The sequence below is a fragment of the Rhincodon typus genome, chromosome 3, assembly GCF_021869965.1.
Source record: "Rhincodon typus isolate 14 chromosome 3, sRhiTyp1.1, whole genome shotgun sequence".
In the NCBI taxonomy this organism is placed as follows: domain Eukaryota; kingdom Metazoa; phylum Chordata; class Chondrichthyes; order Orectolobiformes; family Rhincodontidae; genus Rhincodon; species Rhincodon typus.
In genome coordinates this window covers 48,091,708-48,115,253 of record NC_063334.1, presented here as the reverse complement: position 1 = coordinate 48,115,253, position 23,546 = coordinate 48,091,708, and the positions used below count along the sequence as shown (strand labels likewise).

Here is a 23,546-nt window from a genome sequence, read left to right as displayed (position 1 = left end):
TTCTGATGAAGCGTCTAGGCCCGAAACGTCAGCCTTCCTGCTCCTATGATGCTGCTTGAAGCTCTTATTCTTCTCTCTGTTACAGCTAAAAGCTGGAGGTCTCTTCCTGCTACTAGAATTGCAGGTGAGACAATTTATTTTACTGAATTTGCCCTTGCCAAGGGTGTGTTTATGCATTGTTATTAAATTGGAACAGTCTAAATAATAGGAAATATATATATATTAATTTGTTAAGCATTTTGATAGAGCCACAGTTAAGCCAATTCTTCTATTTTATTTTTATTTTATCTGTATTTTAATTATAGTGTAAAAATAAAGCATGTTTTACGTAAAGTCGAGCAGTTTAACCAATCAAATTGCATCTAGAATGCAATGGCTCACACTTAAAATAAGAAAACGTTAGGGTCTAGGCTATCTTCTGAATATATTTTGAGGGGGTTTGGTCTGGTCTGATCCATAACAGTTGGAAAATAGGAAAAGGCTCCAAAAATGGAGTAAAGGCCAGAACCATATGTCCAACAGCACAAGGGTTCAGTGGTTAGCACTGCTGACTCACAGTGCCAGGGACCCACGTTCAGTCGGTACAGGACTCGATGGGCTTCTTTCTGCACTGTAGGGATTATATGATTCTGGTACTATCACACTGTAGGTGTTGGTATTTTGAAGAGTCCTCTTCAGTCAGGGGTTAGGAGGCAGAAAGATGGTGTGACGACAATGGGAGTAGGCGGCAGCATTGATCAATGCAACTCCAAGAACCTGAATACAGTGCAAAACAGCATTTAATAACTTCACAAAATTGGGCAAGGTCAGTGAATACATCCTTTCAAGCCATTTTCTACTCACTGCATTACTAGGCTCACACATTTATCCATTACCACAGCCCCTTCACTCACCTACCAATGACATCTATCAACCAGAACTCAAATCTCACCTTCAGAATTTGAAATTACTTTCTCTTACACGTCACAACTTTCACACTGCCAGATATTCAGCTCTGGCAGATACATCTCCAAAACAGATTGCAGTAACTTCTGTCTCTCTGTTAAAGGACAAGGCAACAGATGTGACACAAGGTAACAGTAGTTAACCATCAGAATAAGAATCACACCCCCACTCCTATTAAGGAGACTCTGCTGGGAATGAGTAAAAAGGGTTGTCATTGAGACAATGGTCAGTAACAATGTATAAATAATCAAACATGTTGCTTCCTATTGTACAACATAAGACATTGACCATTCAGTCCATCAATTCTGCTCCACCATTAAGATCAAGACTGACCTGACAATTACTTTCCTGCATTTTCCCTATAATCCTTGATTCCCTTATTGATTAAAATCCATCTACCTCAGCCTTTAATATGCTTAATGACCCAGACTTGACAGCCCGCTGCCATACAGAATTCCACAGATTCACTGCCCTCTGAAAGAAGACATTCCTCCTCATCTCCGTCAGAGATGTACAACCCTTTATTCAGATTATATACCCTGGTTTGAGGCTCTCTGACAAGGGGAAACAACTTTTCTGCATCTAACCTTCTTCTAAGGTTCAAGTCTTCTAAGAACCTTGTATGATTCATGGATGAGCACTCACAAATCCCTCTGTTTTGTAGTTTTCTACAATCTTTCTCCATTTAAGTAACATTTAGCTCTTCTATTCTTCTTGCCAAAATACATGACCTCACATCTTCCCACATTATGTTCCACCAATGAAGTTTTTGGACACTCACTTAACCTTTCTATATCCCTCTGCAGTCTTTTTCTATCATCCTCATCCACAAACATGGCAGTAGTGCATTCACTTTCATCATCCAAGCCACTAATATATTGTAAATAATTATGGCCCCAGCACTGATTCCTGTGAGACTCTGCTAGTCACAGTTTGTCATCCACAAAATTGCCCCTTATCCCAACTCTCTATCTTCTATTAGTTAGCCAATACTCTATCCTTGATAACATACCGTATTTGATATCATGGCCTCCTAGCTTATAGGTAGCCTAATGTGTGGAACATTATTTAACACCTTCAGAAAATCCAAATATATCACATCTAATCCTTCCCCTTTATCTATCCTGCTTGTGTGAGGCATTATTTTCCATTCATGATTTTTACCTTGCAGAGGCTCAACATCAAGTATCGGACACTTCTTCTTAACCTCCCCTGAACTATGACTCTACATCCGAACACCAAGCCATTGTTGTGAGGACTGTCACTGACCTCATTACCTTCAGAGATCTTCCCCCCACTACCTCCAACCTTACAGTCTCCCAACCCTGGATAGCCCCCTTCTACCTCCTTCCCAAAATCCACAAACCAGAATGTCGTGGTAGGCAAATCGTATCAGCTTGTTCCTGTCCCACTGAGCGCATTTCCTCTTACCCTGACCCCATCCTCTCTCCACTTTTCAAGATCCTGCCCACTTACATTCGCAATTCCTCTTTACCATGTATATCCCATGCCTCTATACTTCCATTCCCCACCAGGATGGTCTGAGAGCACTCAGCTTCTTCCTCGACCAGAGGCCTGAACAATCTCCATCCACCATCACTCTCCTCCGCTTAGCTGAACTTGTTCTCTCACTGAACAATTTCTCCTTTAATTCATCTCACTTCTACAAGTCAAAGGAATGGCTATGGGCATCTGCATGGGGCCCAGTTATGCCTTCCTTTGCTATTGGAATCTTTGTTCCACTCCTACACTGCGCCCACCACCCCCCACAACTCTTTTCTCAGAACGTCAATGACTGCTTCGGTGCTGCTTCATGCTCTCACCTGGACCCAGAAAAAGTTGTTCCTTGTTGCATCCAATTTCCAACCCTGTATAACTTACATGTAGTCCATCTCTGACACTTCCTTTCCTTGACCACTTCGTCTCCATTTCGGGGAATAAACTGTCCACTGCCATCCACTACAAAGCCACAGATTCTAATAGCTACCTTCACTACAGTTCTTCACAATCCACGTCCTGTCAGGATTCCATCCCATTCTTCAAGTTCCTTCACCTATGTCATATCTATTTGGATGATGCCAGCTTCCGAATCAGCATTGGTAACATGGCTTCCTTCTTCCATAACCATGGTTTCCTGCCCACTGTAGTTGACAGGGCCCTCAAATAAATCCATTCTATCACCCTTGCTTCCGCCCTTGCCTCTTTCCATCACGCACAATAGCGTGATAGAGTCCTCTTCCTGATTGAACCATAGAATCCCTACAGTGTGGGAACAGGCCCTTTGGCCCAACAAGTCCACACCGACCCTCAGAGCATCCCACCCAGACCCATCTCCCTATAACCCACCTAATCTACACATCCCTGAGCACTATGGGCAATTTAGCATGGCCAATCTACCTAGCCTGTACTTTTTTGGACTGTGGGAGGAAACCGAAGCATTCGGAGGAAACCCATGCAGACATGGGGAGAACGTGCAAACTCCACACAGACAGTTGCCCAAAGGCGAAATTGAACCCGGGTCCCTGGCGCTGTGAGGCAGCAGTGCTAACCAGTGAGCCACCGTGCCGCCCCTTGTCCTCACTTTTCATCCCACTAGCCTCCGCATTCAAAGGAACATCCTCCACCCTTTCAGACAACTCCAAGAGAACGCCACCGCCAAACACATCTTCCCCTCACTCCCCTGTCCGCATTTTGCAGAGACTGTTCCCCCCGGGACACCCTAGTCCGTGCTTCAACCACCAACACCACTCCTCCTTCCCACAGCACCTTCCCATGCAACCATAGAAGGTGCAACACCTGCCCCTTCGCCTCCCCCTTGCTTACCATCTAAGGGCCTAAACAATCTTTCCAGGTGAAGTAGCATTTCACCTGTTCCTCCTCCAATCTGGTCTACTACTGAATTCACTGCATCCTTTGAAGAAACCAAAAGCATAATGGGTGACTGCTTGATAAAACACTTCTGGTCCATGTGCAAGTACGACACCTACCTTTCTGTAGCCAGTCATTTCAACACAACATCCTGCTTGCATGCCCACTTGTCTGTCCTCAACATGCTGCAGTGCTCCAGTGAATCACATCTCATCTTCAGACTAGGCACTTTACAACCTTCTGGACTTAATATTAAGTTCAGCACTTTCAGATTGTGAATCCACTCCCATTCCATCCCTTTCTTTTAGTTTTACTGGTTGTATCCTCTGTCACCATGTCCCCTCTCCCCTCCCCCTACTCCAGTGGGATGATCTGTTCTCTCCTGTGTGGCAGTTAGACACATTCTGCCATTCTCACATTCTGATAATTTAATTTGCACTGTCAACATCCTTTCTCCCTAACACTCTACACTCCACAACTATAGCATAAATGCTGCCCCCTCCACACTTAACTTCAGCTTTAATGAAGAGTCATCTAGACTCGAAACGTTAGGTTGCTCTCTCTCCACAGATGCTGCATGACCCTCTGTGATCTCCAGCACTTTTTGTTTTCAGTATAACACTACACACTTGGGCTTCTCCCATTTGCTTGATGCCAAGCTTGAATTGTGCTTTTTAGGCTTTCAAACACTCAAGAACTGCTGCCTATCTAAGCAGTGGTGCTGGAGGTAGAAGGCCTCAAAGAAGAAGAGACCAATGAAGAATAAATGCAGTCTTTTGATCTGACACTTCGGGTGCCAGCTGAGATACTGGCGCTGAGCAAACTTGTTTCTGGCATTCAGGCAGAATCTGCATATAGTTTATCATCAGATATGAATAGACTGCAACTAGGATACAGGGAAAGAATCTTGGGTGTATCAACTCCCTGGAGGTCGCATCACAGAGCAGTTCTGCTGCAATGGACTCAGATGAGGACTTCAAAGTAGCAACATACAGAAAAAGGTTGTTGAGCAACAATACCCACATTGTGCATTGGCTAACTGTCCAGAAACCCTGTTGTCAATAAAGAATGTGGAAGAGTTTAGCTTAAAATGACAGAACTTTGCCGTAAAGCTTGGGGAACATGGAAGTCAACTGCATGACAAAACTTGTAGATCCAACCACAATGCAGAATCTGAAAGTCAATATCTCAGTTTCAAAGCTTCTATTGCTACATAAGCAGAAGCTAATAGCTGAGTGCTCAGGTGAGAGCTTATACTGAGATCATTAAACCTCAACTAGCTACCATATGGGCTGAATCTGCTGCCATCACTGATACAGACATTACTGTTCAGTTTGTTTTCTAACAGATTACCAATTCTGCTGAAACACTTTGCCTTTGCTCTGAATATCGGCTCTATTCATGTTCTCAACACTGTCATTTCACTCATATTGTTGCATGTCAGCCTGATGCTGCTGCCTAGCCAAAGCAGTGCAATCCAAAGCCAGGTCTTCAAGGCCAGAGCTGCTTGAGACTGTCCTGTAAAGCCATCTGCAGTACCGTTCACTGAGAATCAGCAGCTCCTTTCAGCTTTCCTGCTATAGCCACTTAAATAACACTAAATAGAAGCACTAAGTTAACCAAAAACACTAATGGGAAGTATAAGGGCAATCAGTTGAGTTTTTTTTTAAACTCAATGTTCTACTGGATAAAATTGGTATTGAATGGCTGTTTTGAGATGTCTTTTATTTCAGGCAAACGTGATTTCCAGAAATAGAAGGATTAAATGGGGTAAGTTAGATAATGTGGGATGATTTAATAGTGTGTGTCTGTGATTGTACTCACAAAAACTGAAGTCAAATTAACACCCAGGTCCAGCCTACACAGCATGTAAATGTACTGGTTGACTCCTCACTACTGCTTCTCTTCTTCCTGAAATGGTTATCAAACCAGTGGTACAAAAGGTTTTGTATAATAATGGCTGGGTTCTGGAGAATTCGGCAGGCATCTGTTCCAACAAATACAAGAGGATTCCTCCAGAGCATTTGAGGCAGTGAGTATTTGCTTCATCACTCCAGTCATCTCAATGATGTTTCTTGTGTCAGTATTGCTCCTACGTTGGCTAGTGTAATTGGTTTGCAAAGAAGAGTGGTACAGTATCCCAGTGTTGGGAATAAATTATTATGCCTAAGGAGTATCTATGGGGAGAAAAGATTTTGGACTACTTGGAAAATTTGATTGAAAAACATCTTCACCATGTTTCTGTTTTTATGGTAACTGAAGTGCCTTTGGAGAACAATTAATTAAAACTGTCAAGAACGTAAGAGATGGTGTTTATTACCTTAATCACAGGGGAACCTAGCTTTGAGAGCAATAGGGGTCCGTCTGCTAATTGTTGTCTAGTAACCCTTTTTGGACTTAGAGTTCTGTTCGACAGCCTCAAAGGTCAGAGTACTGAAGACACCTCAGAAGTTGCAAGTAAACACCTGAAATCTGAAGAAGGGATACGAGACTCAAACTGCTAACTCTGCTTTCTGCGAAACAAGCCAGCTCAGCGAGCAAGTCAACAACTTCACCCATAATCCAAGCTACAAATCTTTGGTAAAACCTTAAAAACCAAATAGATGCTATCCACTGGCTCTCCTTTGTATAACATGCTCGTTTATCCTCAAAGAATTCTAACAGATTTGTCAAGCATGACCTCCCTTGATGAAGCCTTACTAATTCAGCCCTAAATTATCACACACTTCCAAGTACTCCACAATCTCACCCTCAATAATGGAGTCTAACATCTAACCGACAACTGAGGTCAGGCTAGCTGGTCTATCATTTCTTGTCTTCTGCCTCCCTCCTTTCTTAAACTGCAATGTTACATTAGCCATTTCCCATTCCTCTGGGACCTTCCCCAGCTCCAGTGATTCATGAAAGATCACCACCAATGCCCCACAATCTCATCAGCTATCTGCTTCAGAACCCTGGGATGCAGTGCATCAGGTTAAGGTGATTTATCCACCTTCGGACATTTCAGCTTCCCCAGCACCATCTCCTGAATGAGCGCTGCTCAACTCACTCTCCCCCCTGACTCTCGAAGTTCTGGTATCTTCCACCATGAAGTCTGATGTAAAATACCTCTCAGTTTCTTCACCATTTCTTTGTTCCCTATTACTACTTCTCCATTCTCATTTTCCAGCAGTCCAATGTCCACTCTTGCTTCTCTCTTATCTTTTATGTATCTAAAAAAAAGTCTTGCAATCTCTTTTTATTTTACAAGCTAGCTTACACTCATGTTTCATCTTCTTCCCCCTTACTGCTTTTTTTTTGAAGTTGTCCTCTGCTGGTTTTTAAAGGCTTCCCAATTCTCTGGCTTCTGACTTAATTTTACCAAACTGGACATGTTTTGTTTTACTTTTGCTTTTAGGCTGCCCCTGACTCTCCTTGTCAGCCACGGTTACCTCATCCTCCCCTTAGTATGGTTCTTCTCCTTGGAATTAATTTGTGCTTGGCCACCCAAATTACTCCCAGAAGCTATTTGTATTGCTGTTTCACCATCTTCCCAGCTAGGCACCCCTTCTAAACAACTCTGGCCGGCTCCTCACTCATGTCTTTGTAACAATATTGAGTTTACTCAATTATCAATACTCATTTGTTATATCTGATTTAAGGTTCTCCCTCTCAAACTGCAGGTTGAAGTTTTTCATATTATGGTCACTGTCCCCTAGGGGTTCCTTCACCTTAAGGTCTCTAATCATTACCCATCACCAAATACAGAATTGACTGTTCCTACTGGGTTCTACCATAAACTGCTCTAAAAAAAACCTTGTAAACATTCCATTAATCATTTTCTTGGGATCCACTACCAGTCTAATTTTCCCAGTTGACCTGCATATTGAAGTCCCTATGATTATTGTAATAGTGTATTTCTTATATGCCTTTCTATCTCCTGGTTTATTTTCTACCCCACATCCTGATTACTGCGAGGAGGCCCAGGTTCCTCAACTCTACCCACATAGATACCATACCTTCCAAACCTATATCACTTTTTCCTATTAATTTTATTTCTTACTAACAAGGCCACACCAACCTCTCAGCACATCTGCCTGTCCTTTCCATAAGATGCGTATCCTTGGATATTTAGTTCTCAGTCCCGATCCCCTTACAGCCATGTCACTGTGATGCCCACAACAATGTACCTACTAACTTCAGTCTGTGCTATAAACTCATTTATCTTGTTTTGTATACTGCGTGTATTTAAGTACAACACCCTCAGTCCTGCATCGACTGCCCTACTTCTTGTAGTTGTTCCCTTATCCATTGTGCTGGAAGTTATATTCCTAACCCTTTCCATACCCTCTGTCCCACTACTTTAATAACTTTTCCCGTGTCCTCCTCCCCTTTAAATTTTTCCATAATTTTCCAAGCAACTGAACCCATCCCACCCAGTCCCCAACTCTTTAGTTTAAAGACTTACAATTTTTTGACCTACAGATTTGAGGATTAATTTCACCTATGTATTTCTATTTTAATTAGAAATGCACTACTTAACTGTGATATATTAACAAAACCTTTCTGTGGTGAAAGTAATTTTAAAAATATCCATGACCTTGTAGTCAACTTCCATTTGATAGAAAGAGCCTTCTTGTTTCTGCCATTGTTGCATTCTGCATTTGACAAAAATGTGTTTTGCAAAGCAGTTCTAATGAACATATCTTGCGCGTCTAGCCACAGGTGGAAGAATTTCTCATTTCAGTTCTTAGAATAGTGACAGGTTCGGACAGAATGCCTCAGGTTTCATTATTCATCTGCAGTGGTGGTCCCTGATGAATCCTGCTTCTTCATCTGAAGGACATAGCACGTTTAGGACTTAGCAAACCAGCCCATCAGACTTCGTGTGCTGTTATTTAAATACACACCCACAGTCAGTACAAATAATGAAGGAAAGCAGTGCCAAAGATCACAAAAATTCAAAAGTGACATTGCCTAATAAAAATACTTGAACATCACGCAAAAAGTAAAAGGCCAAACTGTTCAAGATTGAACGTAAACCACAAGCCAAAGCTTTGCTCATACAACTACCTTTAAGAGAACTGCTTAAGTAGGTTAAGCTCAGAAAGAATTTGCAGCAACGAGTGGTGCTCACAGCTGGTAATTCAGATTATTGAACTAATTCAGGTAAAACCTAAATGCAAAATTAGGTTGATGGATGCAAGAGGTTTGGCTGCATCTTCTCACAGATTATTAACTTGGGAAACAGAATACAGCCAAAGTTGTTCTCCTCACAGGCCCCTGTCAGCAAAGGTTTCAAAGCCTTGGAAGTGCCTCTGTAATCAGCGTTTTGTTGTTAAATTTCCTTTACATTACAGTTCACAGAATATTTCTCAGAAACCTGAGTTTTATCTGTTGAATGTATGTCTGAATTAGCCCTGAAAGAAATGTCATCAGTCTAAAACATCAAACCTGTGTTTTTCTCATCGCAGATTCAGTACTTTCAGCACTTTCTCTTTTAAATTAAATGGTGGTTTTGTTTTAAACATAATGTAAACAGGAACATTTATTCGTTATGTAATGAAAATGCATTCTTCAGGCTGTAATAAGGTCTATTGAGTGTGACAAGACTCAGACAAAGAATTCACCATCTTCTAAGGTATTCAGCCACTAATATTGAGTAGTGCTCTGCTTCTGTACAAGTTAGCATGAACAAAATTATAAACAATTGCAAGAATAAGTCATTGAAATGACTAATAGTCACTGATCTTGAAAATATTTCCATTCTTGACCTGTTTCCTCCAGCTGTGACATCATCAATCTGGAAATGGGTTGGAAATTTCCATTCACCGCAGTTAACTTCAGCTTTCGCCATGTTTAAAACTCTTAACATTTAACAAATACTAATGAACAAATGAAAAAATACAGCACAAGAACAGGCCCTTCAGCACTCCAAGTCTGTGCCAACCATCATGCCCTAATTAATCTAAAAACAAACCTGCCATTTTTTGATCCATATCCCTCTATTCCCTCCGTATTCACGTACCCATCTAGGTGCCTCTTAAATGTCTTCAATGTTCCCGCTTCCACCACCTCTTCTGGTAGTGCATTCCAGGCTGCTACAACTCTCTGCGTGAAAAACCTCCCTTGCACATCTCCCGTAAACTTTCCCCCATGACCCTGAACCTGTGCCCCCTTGTAATTGAAACTTCAACCCTGGGAATAAGCCTCTGACTATCCACCCTATCTATGCCTCTCATAATTTTGTAGACCTCTATCAAGTCTCCTCTCAGTCATTGTGTTTCCAGTGAAAACAATACTCGTCTTTTTAACCTTTCCTCATAGTCATTGCCCTGGAGACCAGGAAACATCCTGGTGAACCTTCTCGGTGCTCTCTCCAAAGTTTCTACATCCTTCAGGTAGTGTGGTGACCAAAATTGCACACAAAACTGCAGACAATACTCCAAATGCGGCCTAACAAGGGTTTTATATAGCTGCAACATGTTTTGCCAACTCTTATACTCCACATCCCGGGTGATGAAGGCAAGCATGCCATATGCCTTATTAATCACCTTGGCTACCCGTGTTGCCACTTTCAGGGAACTGTGGACCTGCAGGCCCAGATCCGTCTGAATGCTAGTGTTCCGAAGGGTTCTGCCAATATAATTCACATTTAAATTTGATCCTTCAAAATGCATCACCTCACATTTGTCTGGATTAAACTCCATCTGCCATTTCTGTGCCCAAGTCATCAATCTATCCAAATCCTGTTGTATGCTTTCACAATCGTTGGCACTATCAGCAACTCCACCAATCTTCGTGTCATCAGTAAACTTGCTTATCAGACCACTCACATTTTCCTCCAGATCATTTATGTATACTACAAACAACAAAGGACCTAAGACTGACTCCTGTGGAACACCACTAGTTACAGGTCTCCATTCTGAGAAACATCCTTCCACCACTACCCTCTGTCTTCTATGACCAAGCCAGTTTTCTATCCCTCTAGCCAGGCCATCCTGAATCCCTTGTGATTTTAGTTTTTCTACCAATCTGCCATGTGGGACTTTATCAAGTGCCTTACCAAAGTCCATATAACCTACATTCATAGCCCTTCCCTCATCAATTATCCTTATTACCTCTTCAAAAATTCAATCAGGTTGGTGAGACATGACCTTCCCCAAACAAAACAATGCTGCCTGTCACTAACTAGTCCATTTTCCTCCAAATGCACATATATCTTATCCCTCAGTATCTTCTCCAAGAGCTTCCCCACCACAGACGTTGAGCTCACCAACCTATAGTTTCCTAGATTATCCCTGCATCCTTTCTTAAACAAGGGAACAACATTCTCTAATCTCCAGTCCTCTGGAACTTCCCTTGTGGTCAACGAGGATGTGAAGATATCTGCCAATGCCCCAGCTACTTCCTCTGAAAAACCTGGGGTAGATCCCATCTGGTCCTGGGGAGATATCCATCTTAATACAATTTAGGATTCCCAAAACTTCCTCTTTCAATAGGTTGATATTCTCTGGAGTATTCACACACTCATCCCTGACCTCAACATTAGTTATGTTCTTCTCCTTGGTGAAAACCAATGCAAAGTATTCAGGATCTCCCTCACTTCCTGTGGCCCTACATATAACTTCCCTTCTTCGTCCTTGAGTGGTTCTACTCTTTCCCTTGTTACCCTCTTTCCCCTAACATATGCATAAAAAGCCTTGGGATTCTCCTTGACCCTGTTTGCTAAAGACATTTCATGGCCCCTTTATGCCTTCCTAATTGCGCTATTAAGTTCCTTCCTAATTTCTCTATACTTCTCCAGGGCTTTATCAGTTTGTAGCTGCCTAGACTTGTCTTTTGCTTCCCTTTTTCTTTTGACTAACCTTACAATTTCCCTTGTCATCCATGGTTCCTGAATCTTGCCATTCCTATCCTTTACTTTTGCAGGGACATGCATGTCCTGTGCTTTAGTCAATTGGTCTTTAAAAGCTCCCACATGCCAGAGGTAGATCTGCCCTCAAATAACTGCTTCCAATCCACATTCTCCAGTTCCTGTATAATTCGGGTGTAATTGGCTCTTGCCCAATTAAGCACCCTCACCCAAGGGCCACTTGTGTCCTTTTCCATGACTACTTGAAATCTTATGGAGTTATTGTCACTAAGCCCAAATGCTCTCCTACTGAAACATCAAACACCTGTACTGGCTCATTCCCTTCGACCAAGTCTAATATGACCTCCTCTCTGGTTGGATTGTCAACATCCTGCCTCAAAAAGCCCTCCTGAACACAACTAACAAATTGCTCTCCATATGAGCTCCTGGCTCTAAGGGATTCCCAGTCAACAAGGGGAAAGTTGAAGTCACCCACTACAACTACCCTACTCTTCACACTTTTCCAGTATCTGACTACATACCTGCTCCTCTGTCTCACGTGGGCTGTTGGGAGGTCTATAGAAAACTCCCAACATTGTGATTTCATCCTTCCTATTCCTAAGCTCCACCCATAATGCCTCACTGTAAGATCCCTCCAATGTGTCCTCCCTTACCACAGCTGTGATGTGATTCCTAATCAGCAATGCAAGTCCCCCTACCCCTTTTGTTTCCCTTTCTGACCCTTCTAAAACAGTGATATCCAGGAATGTTAAGCTGCCAGTCCTATTGCTCCTTTAACGATGACTCTGTAATGGCAATAACATCATAATTCCATGCAGTAATCCATGCTCTTAGTTCATCTGATTTACCTGCTATACTTCTTGCATTGAAGTAAATGCATTCCAGTCCTCCAGTCCGTCTGAGCCCCACGACTTCCCTGAGCCTGCTCCTACTCTGTGCTATGCATATCTCTGTCACACTTTTGTCCCCAGACCCTGTACTTACTGGCCTAGTATTCCAGTTCCCACCACCCTAGTTGAAACACTCCCGAAGAGCTCTAGCAAACCTCCCGTAATGATACAAGTATCATTACTGAGTATTAACACACAGGCGGGTTTCCAAGCTGTGGTGTTGCATTAGGAGGGATTCACATGCATGAAACCCCAGTAGAAAATTCAGTGATCAGTATATCCAATTCCAACTGAGACTCATAGAGCTGTACAGCATGGAAACAGACCCTACAATCCAACTCATCATGCCAACCAGATATCCTAAATTAAGCTAGTCCCATTTGCCAGCATTTGGCTCATATCCCTCTAACTCTTCCAATTTATGTACCCATCCAGATGCCTTTTAAATGTCGTAATTGTACCAGCCTCCACCACTTCCTGGCAGTTCATTCCATACATACACCACCCTCTGGGTGGAAAAGGTGCCCCTTAAGTCTCTTTTAAATCTTTCCCCTCCCACCTTAAATCTATGCCCTCTAGTTTTGGACTCCGCTACCCTGGGGAAAAGACCTAGTGTATTCACCCTATCAATGCCCCTCATGATTTTACCCCTCAGTCACCACTCACCACTCAGCCTCCGACACTATGGGGAAAATAACCCCAGCCTATTCAGCCCCTCCCTATAACTCAAACCCTCCCACCCTGGCAACATCCTTGTAAATCTTTTCTAATCTCTTTCAAGCTTTACACCGTTATTCCTCTAGCATCAAGACCAGAACTGAACGCAGTATTCCAAAAGTAGCCTAATCCAATGTCCTATACAGCGATAACATGGCTTCTCAACTCCTATAAATGATTAATAAAGCCAAGCATTCCAAAACACCTTCTTCACTATCCTGTCTACTTGTGACTCTACTTTCAATGAACTATGAACCTGCACTCCAGGGTCTCTTCATTCATCAACACTGTCCAGGACTTTACCATTAAGTGTGTAAGTCCTGTCCTGATTTGCCTTTCCAAAATGCAACACCTCACATTTATCTAAATTAAACTCCATCTGCTACTCCTTGACCCATCACTCCATATGATCAAGGTCCCTTTGTACTCTGAGGTAACCTTCTTGGCTATCCACTACACCACCAATTTTGGTGACATCTGCAAACTTACTAACCATACCTCCTACATTCACATCCATATTATTCTTTTATATGACAAAACTTGATTGCCTTATTGCATTTTCTGTCCAGATTTTGTGTCTCCGAGCTGTGACAATGGCCATGATACGCACTCAGATTGCATGATCTCAACTTGACTAAACCAGGGCCAAGGCAAACTGGAATTTGGAAGCACTAGGCAGTTTTGGGAAGAGACAGTAAGAGTGTGTGAACATGGATACAAGATTTGTATCCAAATTTAAATGATGCTCCTCTTGACTTACTGCTAGATACAATCAAGAGCAGGAGTAAAATAATTTTAGAGTTGGACTTTGAATTTGGAGGTTTCTTCTTGCCACAAGGTGAGATCAGAATTGATTGAGGAGATGAACAACAAGAACATTAGGCTGAATTCTCCCAGTTTCTCAGTAACACGGGTCATGATGAGTCAGTGAAATCAGAAAAATGAAATGCTCAACATCAAGAACAGAAGACCAATTTTCTACTCAACGTTTGAACGACAAGGCAAAAACCTTGCTAGTGAGTGGACAGAAGTCAACTTGCAAGCATTACCATCTCATTATTACCTATTTTCACCTTGTTTATATGCAGTTTGCTATTGTTCCAAGATACAGTCGAGAAGCTGAACGGCAATAATGCTCAACATGTAAGTCAGAGCAGGTATCTGGTAGCTCCAGCTTGCCACTTGATCCTGGCTTCCATCTTGTCTTGCATTCCAGTAGCTTAAGTAACACTCCATGGATATAAATCACTTGCATGTAGTTCCAACGCATCCATGGAAGTTGACATCAGATATGCATCAATCCCACTACATCATTATGGAACACCTTTGACTTACTTAGAATACAAGTTGTCCACTTCAATGTTGCAATTCGAAGCAAACTGACACCTTTCTTTGCAGTAGTGCTGCTAGAGTGCTGAGTGGGCAGCATCCTATGCATCAGAGCAGGGTGTATTTCGAGGCCCTTTGCTTGATTTTTTAGTACTCACTCACTTGCATCTACTTGAATGCTCACAGTATCTCTCCCTTGCGCTGTCTTACTTTTTTGCTCAGAACTTACAGGCTCATTGTACGTCTGTCTTACCCTGTCCCTTAGTGCAGGCAGAAAGCCAGTCAGCTTGTCTTGGTTATCATTAGTCATCAGACAAAGACATGTAGCTGTACAGCATCATGCTACATCAATACCACACCTACAACATGTGCCAGTAACTTATGTAGCAAATAAATTGAATGTACTTCAAGCAAAAGGCCAGATCTCAAATGTTAATGGCAGTAGTCCTCAGTCATGTCAAAGGGGACAGTCATTATTCACATGGTCCCATCACAATTAGTTAAGGGCAATGTCCAATCTTAGTCCAGGAGATTGGACACTGTCATGTGACCACTTAGGTGGTCAGGGTCGGGGTTTTGTATCAGTAGTCTGAGTAGTGGTCCACAGTCAGTCCTGCAGGTCCAGTGCAATGAGCCTGGGATTAGCAGTCTAGGAGTGCACAAAGATCAGACAGGACTGTTCTTCTAAGTGGTTCATGAACCGCAATCAGTTCCGGGGTCTGCTCACTGAAAGTCAAGGTGGGTTATCAGGAGCCAAAGCCGTGGTGGGTATGTTGGGGAAGTCAATTATAGGATTAGAGGCAGTATACTGAGATTCAGAGGAAACAATAATTGTGACAAGGTTAACAACATATAAAGGTTGCAGAGTTTCTTGCAGGACATATGTTACTAAGGGAGAGGGGTCATCAACAGTCTCTACTATGCTGACTTCAACAGGGAACAGTGCATCATGATGGCTGGGCTGTAGCCCCAGGGGTCAGGAAATAATAATGGGGCATGAGGCTTAAATGAAGGAGTTGGTTGGGAGCACGCAGAAGCTCAGAACTACTGGAATCAACAAGAAGGGCAGGGAAGAAAGTAACAGAAAGTTGTGGGGTGGATCACCTAGATAAACAGGCTGAACCTGTGATTCACATTTGAAACACAACATCCATTACCATCCTTATCCAAATTGCGAGTGTGCAATACAAATGAAAAATAGCTGCCACCATATTAGAGTAGGTGGAGTAGTTTTCTGTCTGAGAATGTGGACATTACTTGTGATTGATCTGAGGCTCTTCAAGGGGCAATTGCATTAATCACATACTTGTACAACACAGTTTAAAGCCATCCACAATCATCACTGCATGTTCTTCACATGTAGGATAAAGGCATTCCATGGCCCTCCTGCTAAGTCCTTCATGTTCCACTATATCAAGGACTCTACTAACTGTCATTTGTGTGTAACAGAAACAAAAACTGCTGGACAAACTCAACAGGTCTGGCAGCATCTGTGGAGAGAAAGCAGAGTCAATGTTTTGAGTCCAGCAACTCTTCTTCAGTTCTCTCCACAGATTTATTACAAAGAAATAAGTAAAGTTATAAGTAAACAATTATGAAACATTGAAATATAATTCTGCTGGTTAAAACTCTAACCCCCCCCGCCCTCATAAACTCCCTCGCTATACATGTATACAGGTACAAAAAACTGGATGTTATGGGAGAAGAGAAATTTGGGAAAGCAGTTCAGTGGTCCCTGCTCACAAGATTTAGAGTCATAGAGTCACAATGTTGTACAGCACAGAAACAGATGCTTCAGTGCAACACGTCCATGCTGACCAGATATCCTAAATTAATATAGTCCAATTTGCCAGCATTTAGCCCATATTCCTCTAAACTCTTCCTATTCATGAATTCATCCAGATGCCTTCTAAATGATGTAATTGTACCTGTCTCTGCCACTTCCTCTGGCAGTTTATTCCATACACACACCACCCTCTCCGTGAAGAAATTGCCCCTTAGATCCCTTTTATATCTTTCTCCTCTCAGCTTAAACCTATGCCCTCTAGTTTTGGACTCCCCTGGCCTGGGGAAAATAACTTGGCTATTCACCCTATCCATGTCTCTCATGATTTTATAAGCTTCTATAAGCACACCCCTCAATCTCCGACAGTCCAGCGAAAATAGCCCCAACCTATTGGCTTTGTATTTGGGACAGCACGGTGGCTCAGTGGTTAGTACTGCTGCCTCAGAGCTCCAGGAACCCGGGTTCAATTCCACCCTCGGGCACTGTGGAGTTTCCATATTCTCCCTGTATCTGTGTGGGTTTCCTCCAGGTGCTCTGGTTTCCTCCCACGGTCCAACGATATGCAGGCTAGGCGGATTGGCCATGCTAAGTTGCCCATAGTATTCAGGGATGTATAGATTAGGTGGGTTATAGGGGGATGGGTCTGGGTGGGATGTTCTGAGGTCAGCATGGGCTTGTTGGGCCGAAGGGCATATTTCCACACTGTAGGGATTCTACGATCTATTCAGCCTCTCCCTGTAGCTCAAACCCTTCAATCCCAGCAACGTCCTTGTAAAGTTTAACAACATATTTTCCATAGCAGACAGACAGAATTGAATGCAGTATTCCAAATGTGGCTTAAAGGATATCCTGTACAGCCACAACATGACCTCCCAACTTCTATACTCAATGTACTGGCCAATAAAGGCAAATGGACCAACTACCTTCTTCACTATCCTGTCTACCTGTGACTCCACCTTCAAGGAATTACAAACAGCATCCCAAGGTCTTTTCATTCGGCAACATTCTGAGATGATGCAGACCAGAATGCTGCTTCTTGATCTTCCTTCTCTGGATGCTTTCACTTGTTTGCAGGATGCACAGGATGGCAGTGGTTTACAAGGATCTCTGATTTATTTATTAAAAGTCACAGCTTACAGCAACTGCTGAAGGAAAAAAAAATTGGCTTTTATCTGGCTTGAAATTTTTTTTCTGCAGAGAACAGAGACAGCTCCTGAACTTGAGGCGATCTGATGACTTTTCGCGATCCTGTCCCCAGCTCATTTCAAAGTCAATCACATAGGTATTAGCAGGCAGAAGGCCTTTGTCATTGATAACTGATTACTGATTTACAGACCAATGAGCTAACAGCTACCAAATGAAACTCCATTTATAGACAACTTTGGCTCTAGGTTATCTCTAAACCATCCTTTAATGCTTCAACCAGCAGCAGTGTAAACAGCACTTACAATGAGTGACAAGTTACTTGTTTCAAAAAGTGCAGCAATCCCACAATAATCCTTAGTTTTCAAAGTAGTTCCTTTTCCTATTTCTGTTCACGAGCAAAAATACAAAAAATAAAAAAGATGTAGTCTTTACAATACATAACGTTAGATTATACATTACCTAATGCAGTCCTTTGGATCTATCAATTTAGCATCTCAGAATGAATCTTTTGTATTTGTTTTTGGTGTATGAAATGCAATTATGAAAGCTTGACATTGTAAGGATTAGGAAATTCTCCAACCATGTTTCGACAACAGCGAAGAATACAGTGGACTTTGGAAATGTCCCACTTGAACATGACTATTCACATTTTACTTCTGGGACACAGCCAATTACTCATTCAACATTATCTCTCCTTCTTCTCAAACCAAATTATTTCCCAAAGCAGTTCACATGGTATAATCAGGCAAAAATTGATGCTAGCCAAAATACAAAACAATGACTGAAAAATCAGTTCAAATGGCCTATTTGTTTTAGGAGGGTCTTGAAAGTGGAAGAAATAGAAAGTTACAGAACTTTAAAAGAGAATATCAAGAGCTGGGGCTCTAGATGTCTAAAGACATAGGAACGGATGATAGCATGAAGGGACGTGAAATATTTGAGAAAGTTACAGGTGAAGAAACTATTGGAGAATTACAGGACTGGACAAAGTATCAAAGATAAAAAAGGGTGAATCTGTGAAAGAATTTGAATGAGGATTTGAACTGCTGTTCCAAGCAAAGTTTTCAGATTAACTTTTAGCTCTTTGAATTTTTACAATGCATGCTGTTAAAATAACAAATATTAATCAAAACCACAAAGTTCCAAATCTGGATTGTAAAATGCTACTGAAACTGTTGGCATGTTGCCAGCTGAAAAGGGCTTTAGCCAAAAAATATTTGACAAAATTTTGGTTTTTTATGCATACTTATGTTCTCAAACTCGACAAAGTGAAGCAGGGTCACTTTATCATAGAACGCCTGCAATGCAGAAAGAGGCCATTTGGCTCATCGAGACTGCACCAACTTCCGAAGAGCATCCTCCCAGACACAGACCCCTTCCCCATACCCATAACCCTTCATTTACCAAGGCTAATCCAACTAGCATGCACATCCTTGGACACTACAGAGAATTTAGCATGGCCAATCACTTAACCTGCACATCTTTGGACTGTAGGAGGAAACTGGAGCACCTGGCGGAAACCCATGCAGACACAAGGAAAATGTGCAAACTCCACACAGACAGTCACCCAAGACTGGAATCAAACCCGGATCACTGGTGCTGTGAGGCAGCCGTGCTAACCACTGTGTCATCATGCTGCCCTCTGTTGTTACTGAATCTGTTGATCATACTTTGAACAATTCAGCAATACTTTCTGACTTTCAGTAGGCTACATATAAAAAGAGGAAGTTGACGAAAATTGCAGGAGGATTGTAGGATTACACATCCTTGACTATCCTTAAGGATTGAGAAGATAGAGGATAAAATTGAAGTATCTCACAAGTTGAAAGCAACCATCCTCTTTCTTGTGATAACAAGGTGTAGAGCTGGATGAACACAGCACGCCAAGCAGCATCAGAGGAGCAGGAATGCTGACGTTTTGGGTCTAGACCCTTCTTCAGAAACGGGGGAGGGGAAGAGGATACTGAAATAAATAGAAAGAGAGGGGGAGGTGGATGGAAGATGGATAAAGGAGCAGATAGGTGGAGAGGAGACGGACAGGTCGAGGAGGTGGGGATGGAGCCAGTAAAGGTGAGTGTAGGTGGGGAGTTAGGATGGGGTTTGGTCAGTCAAGGGAAGACAGACAGGTCAAGGAGCTGGGGATGAGGCTGGTAGGTAGGATGTGGGGGTGGGGGTTGAGGTGGGAGGAGCGGATAGGTGGGAGAAAAGACGGACAGGTCAGGGAGGCAGAGATGGAGCCAGTAAAGGTGAGTGTAGGTACAGAGACAATGGGTCGACCAGGGCAGTCGGGCTTGTAGATTTTGGGAAGGCGATGGAAACGGGCGGTGCGGGGTTGGAGAACGATAAGGTTGGAGGCTGTGGGTGGGAGGTCACCTGAGGTGATGAGGTTGTGAATGGTCTGGGAGATGATGTTTTGGTGGTCGGGGGTGGGGTCATGATCAAGGGGGCGGTAGGAGGAGGTGTCAGAGAGCTGGCGCCTGGCCTCGGCGATGTAGAGGTCAGTGTGCCATACCACAACTGCGCCTCCCTTGTCCGCAGGTTTTATAGTGAGCTTCAGGTTGGAGCGGAGGGCTGCATGTTCTGTAGGGGAGAGGTTGGAGTGGGTGAGGGGGTGGAGAGGTTGAGGTGATTGATGTCTTGACAGCAGTTGGAGATGAAGAGGTCGAGGGAGGGTAGGAGGCATTGGGGTGGTGACCAGGAGGAGGGGTGTGTTGGAGGCGGAAAAAGGGGTCAGTAGAGGGAGGGTTAGGCTCGCGATTAAAGAAGTAATCGCGGAGGCGGCAGAAAAACTGTTCAACGTCCAAGCATGAGCAGAATTCGTTGATGTTAGGGTGGACGGGGATAAAGGATAAAAACAACTTCTCCTTCAATTCCTCCCTCTTCCTACAGACAAAGGGAGTGGCCATGGGTACCCGCATGGGCTCAAGCTATGCCTGTCTCTTTGTAGGATACGTGGAACAATACCTCTTCTGAAGCTACACTAACCCCATCCCCCACCTCTTCCTCTGTTATATCGATGACTGTATCGGCGCCACCTTGTCCTCCCACAAGGAGCTCGAACAGTTCATCCACTTCACTAACATCTTCCACCCCAACCTTAAGTTCACCTGGACCATCTCCGATACCTCGCTTTCCTTCCTGGACCTCTCTGTTTCCATCTCTGGCAACCACCTGGAAACCGATATCTATTTCAAGCCTACCGAATCCCACAGCTACCCAGAATACACCTCCGCTCACCCACCTTCCTGCAAGAATGCCATCCCCTATTCCCAATTCCTTCGCCTCCGCCGCATCTGTTCCCGAGATGAGGCATTCCACTCCCAGACATCCCAGATGTCCTCGTTTTTCAAGGACCGCAAGTTCCCCTCCACAGTGGTCGAAAACGCCCTCGACCGCATCACTTGCATTTCCCGCAACTCATCCCTCATATCCCCTCCCCGCAATAACAACAAAAACAGAATCCCCCTTGTCTTCATGTACCACCCCACCAACCTCTGGATTCAACGCATCATCCTCTGCCACTTCCGCCACCTGCAATCTGACCCCACTGTCAAAGACATTTTTCCCTCCCTACCCTTATCTGCTTTCCGGAGGGACCACTCTCTCCATGACTCCCTTGTCCGCTCCACACTCCCCACCAGCCCCACCACCCTTGGAACTTTTCCCTGCAACCGCAGGAAGTGCTATACCTGCCCCTACATCTCACCCCTCACCCCCATCCCGGGCCCCAAGAAAACCTTCCACATTCAACAGATGTTCACCTGCACATCTGCTAATGTGGTATACTGTATCCACTGATCCCAATGTGGCCTCCTCTACACTGGGGAAACCAAGCGGAGGCTTGGAGACCGCTTTGTGGAACACCTACACTCGGTTCGCAACAAACAACTGCACCTCCCAGTCGCGAAGCACTTCAACTCCCCCTCCCACTCCTTGGACGACATGTTCATCCTGGGCCTCCTCCAGTGCCACAACGATGCCACCCGAAGGCTGCAGGAACAGCACCTCATATTTCGCTTGGGAACCCTGCGGCCGAATGGTATCAATGTGGACTTCACAAGCTTCAAAATCTCCCCACCCCTGACCTCATCCCAAAATCAGTCTAGCTCGTCCCTGCCTCCCTGACCTGTCCGTCTTTTCTCCCACCTACCCGCTCCTCCCACCTCAACCCCCACCCCCACCTCCTACCTACCAGCCTCATCCCCAGCTCCTTGACCTGTCCGTCTTCCCTTGACTGACCAATCCCCATCCTAACTCCCCACCTACCTCACCTTTACTGGCTCCATCCCCGCCTCCTTGACCTGTCCGTCTCTTCTCCACCTATGTGCTCCTTTATCCAACTTCCATCCGCCTCCCCCTCTCTCCCTATTTATTTCAGAAACCCCTTCCCCTCCCCCATTTCTGAAGAAGGGTCCAGACCCGAAACGTCAGCTTTCCTGCTCCTCTGATGCTGCTTGGCCTGCTGTGTTCATCCAGCTCTACACCTTGTTCTCTCAGATTCTCCAGCATCGGCAGTTCCTGCTATCTCATCCTCTTTCTTCTGTTCTTTTTCTCTTGCAACTCATTGACACAATCACCCAGATTTATTGGGCCAGTGTAACATGTTCGTGAATCATGAAAGTCTACTCCAGTTTATTGTGCTACTGAGTATATCCTTGGTTATACATTGTGGTGTGCAAGAATCAGACCCTGGGGTAGCAACAAGGATCATCTTCCAAGTTTTCAAGTATTAGTTCTTTATTCTTTTCTGTTTTCTGAACAGCACTGACCTTTAGTAAAAATGTTATGTGGACGAAATAATGCACTTTGTGAATCAGGTGTAACATCACACCATTACAGAAGTTAACTTGCATCAGACTGAATTTGGAAACAAACCTCTAACATCATTTGTCGATTATACAAGATAAATGACAAGTTACACCACCAGAAGTAACAAGTTATCAACTGATTGATAAATCTAGCTCTAAGTATTAAGGGTAAAACACTTAGTGATTGAGAGTCTGACAATAATCAATTCTAAGTAATGCCTACTGTTTAATAGCACCAACAGAAAAGCAGATAACATAGAGTATAAGTGATAGACAAACAAAGTAAAACAACATTTACCTCTATCCCTTGGTTGATGGCTAGTTTTGCTAATCTCACTGCAATAGGACCCTAGTAAGAAAGAAATAATGGCTCAGGTTTACGAACTCAAGAGTCTTGGAGCAAATTGATGGTATTCCATGATCAACAAATAATGGAATACATTATATATAAGAAATGTTTAACACTCAGCACAAAGTAATTAATACATTGAACAAAATAAAATTGAAAAAGCTATTTCCTGTTGGACCATGACTGTTGAAATACATCTCAAGCAAAAGGGAAATTCAAGGTGTGAGCTACCAAGGAGCAGGTCAACAATACACTGGCACTATCCCCCACCTCTTCCTCCGCTACATCGATGACTGTATCGGCGCTGTCTTGCGCTCCCACGAGGAGCTTGAACAGTTCATCAACTTTACTAACACCTTTCACTCCAACCTCAATTTCACCTGGACCATCTCTGATACCTCTCTCTCCTTCCTGAGCCTCTCTGTCTCCATTTCTGGTGACCGCCTCGAAACCGACATCTATTTCAAGCCCACCGACTCCCACAGCTATCTACACGACACCTCCTCTCACCCACCTTCTCGCAAGAACGCAATCACCTACTCCCAAGTCCTCCACCTCTGCCACGTCTGCTCCCAAGATGGGGCGTTCCACTCCAAAACATCCCAGATGTCCTCTTATTTCAAGCTCTCGACCACATTGCTTGCATTTCGTGCACCTCTGCTCTCACATCTCCTCCCCCGAACAAACACAAAGGCAGAATCCCCCTTGTCCTCACATATCACCCCACTAACCTCCAGGTTCAACGTATCATTCTCCACCAATTCCCCCACCTGCCATCTGACCCCACAACCGATAATATATTTCCCTCCCCACCCCTATCTGCCTTTTGTAGGAACCACTCTTTCCGCAACTC

The 23,546-nt window shown here is 43.6% G+C and overlaps 1 protein-coding gene across 4 annotated transcripts in view; it reads right to left on the bottom strand.

Annotated features, from left to right (window-relative positions):
- Positions 1-23,546, bottom strand: part of auh (AU RNA binding protein/enoyl-CoA hydratase) — a 941,118-nt gene that overhangs the window by 16,707 nt on the left and 900,865 nt on the right. For all 4 annotated transcript variants that reach the window (XR_007261814.1, XM_048595345.1, XM_048595347.1 and 1 more), the window contains one exon: positions 22,643-22,693. Coding sequence is in view for 3 of the 4 variants with exons in the window: in XM_048595345.1 (XP_048451302.1) it covers positions 22,643-22,693 (51 nt within the window). In the remaining variant the exon portion in view is untranslated. The remainder of the gene's footprint in view (positions 1-22,642; positions 22,694-23,546) is intronic.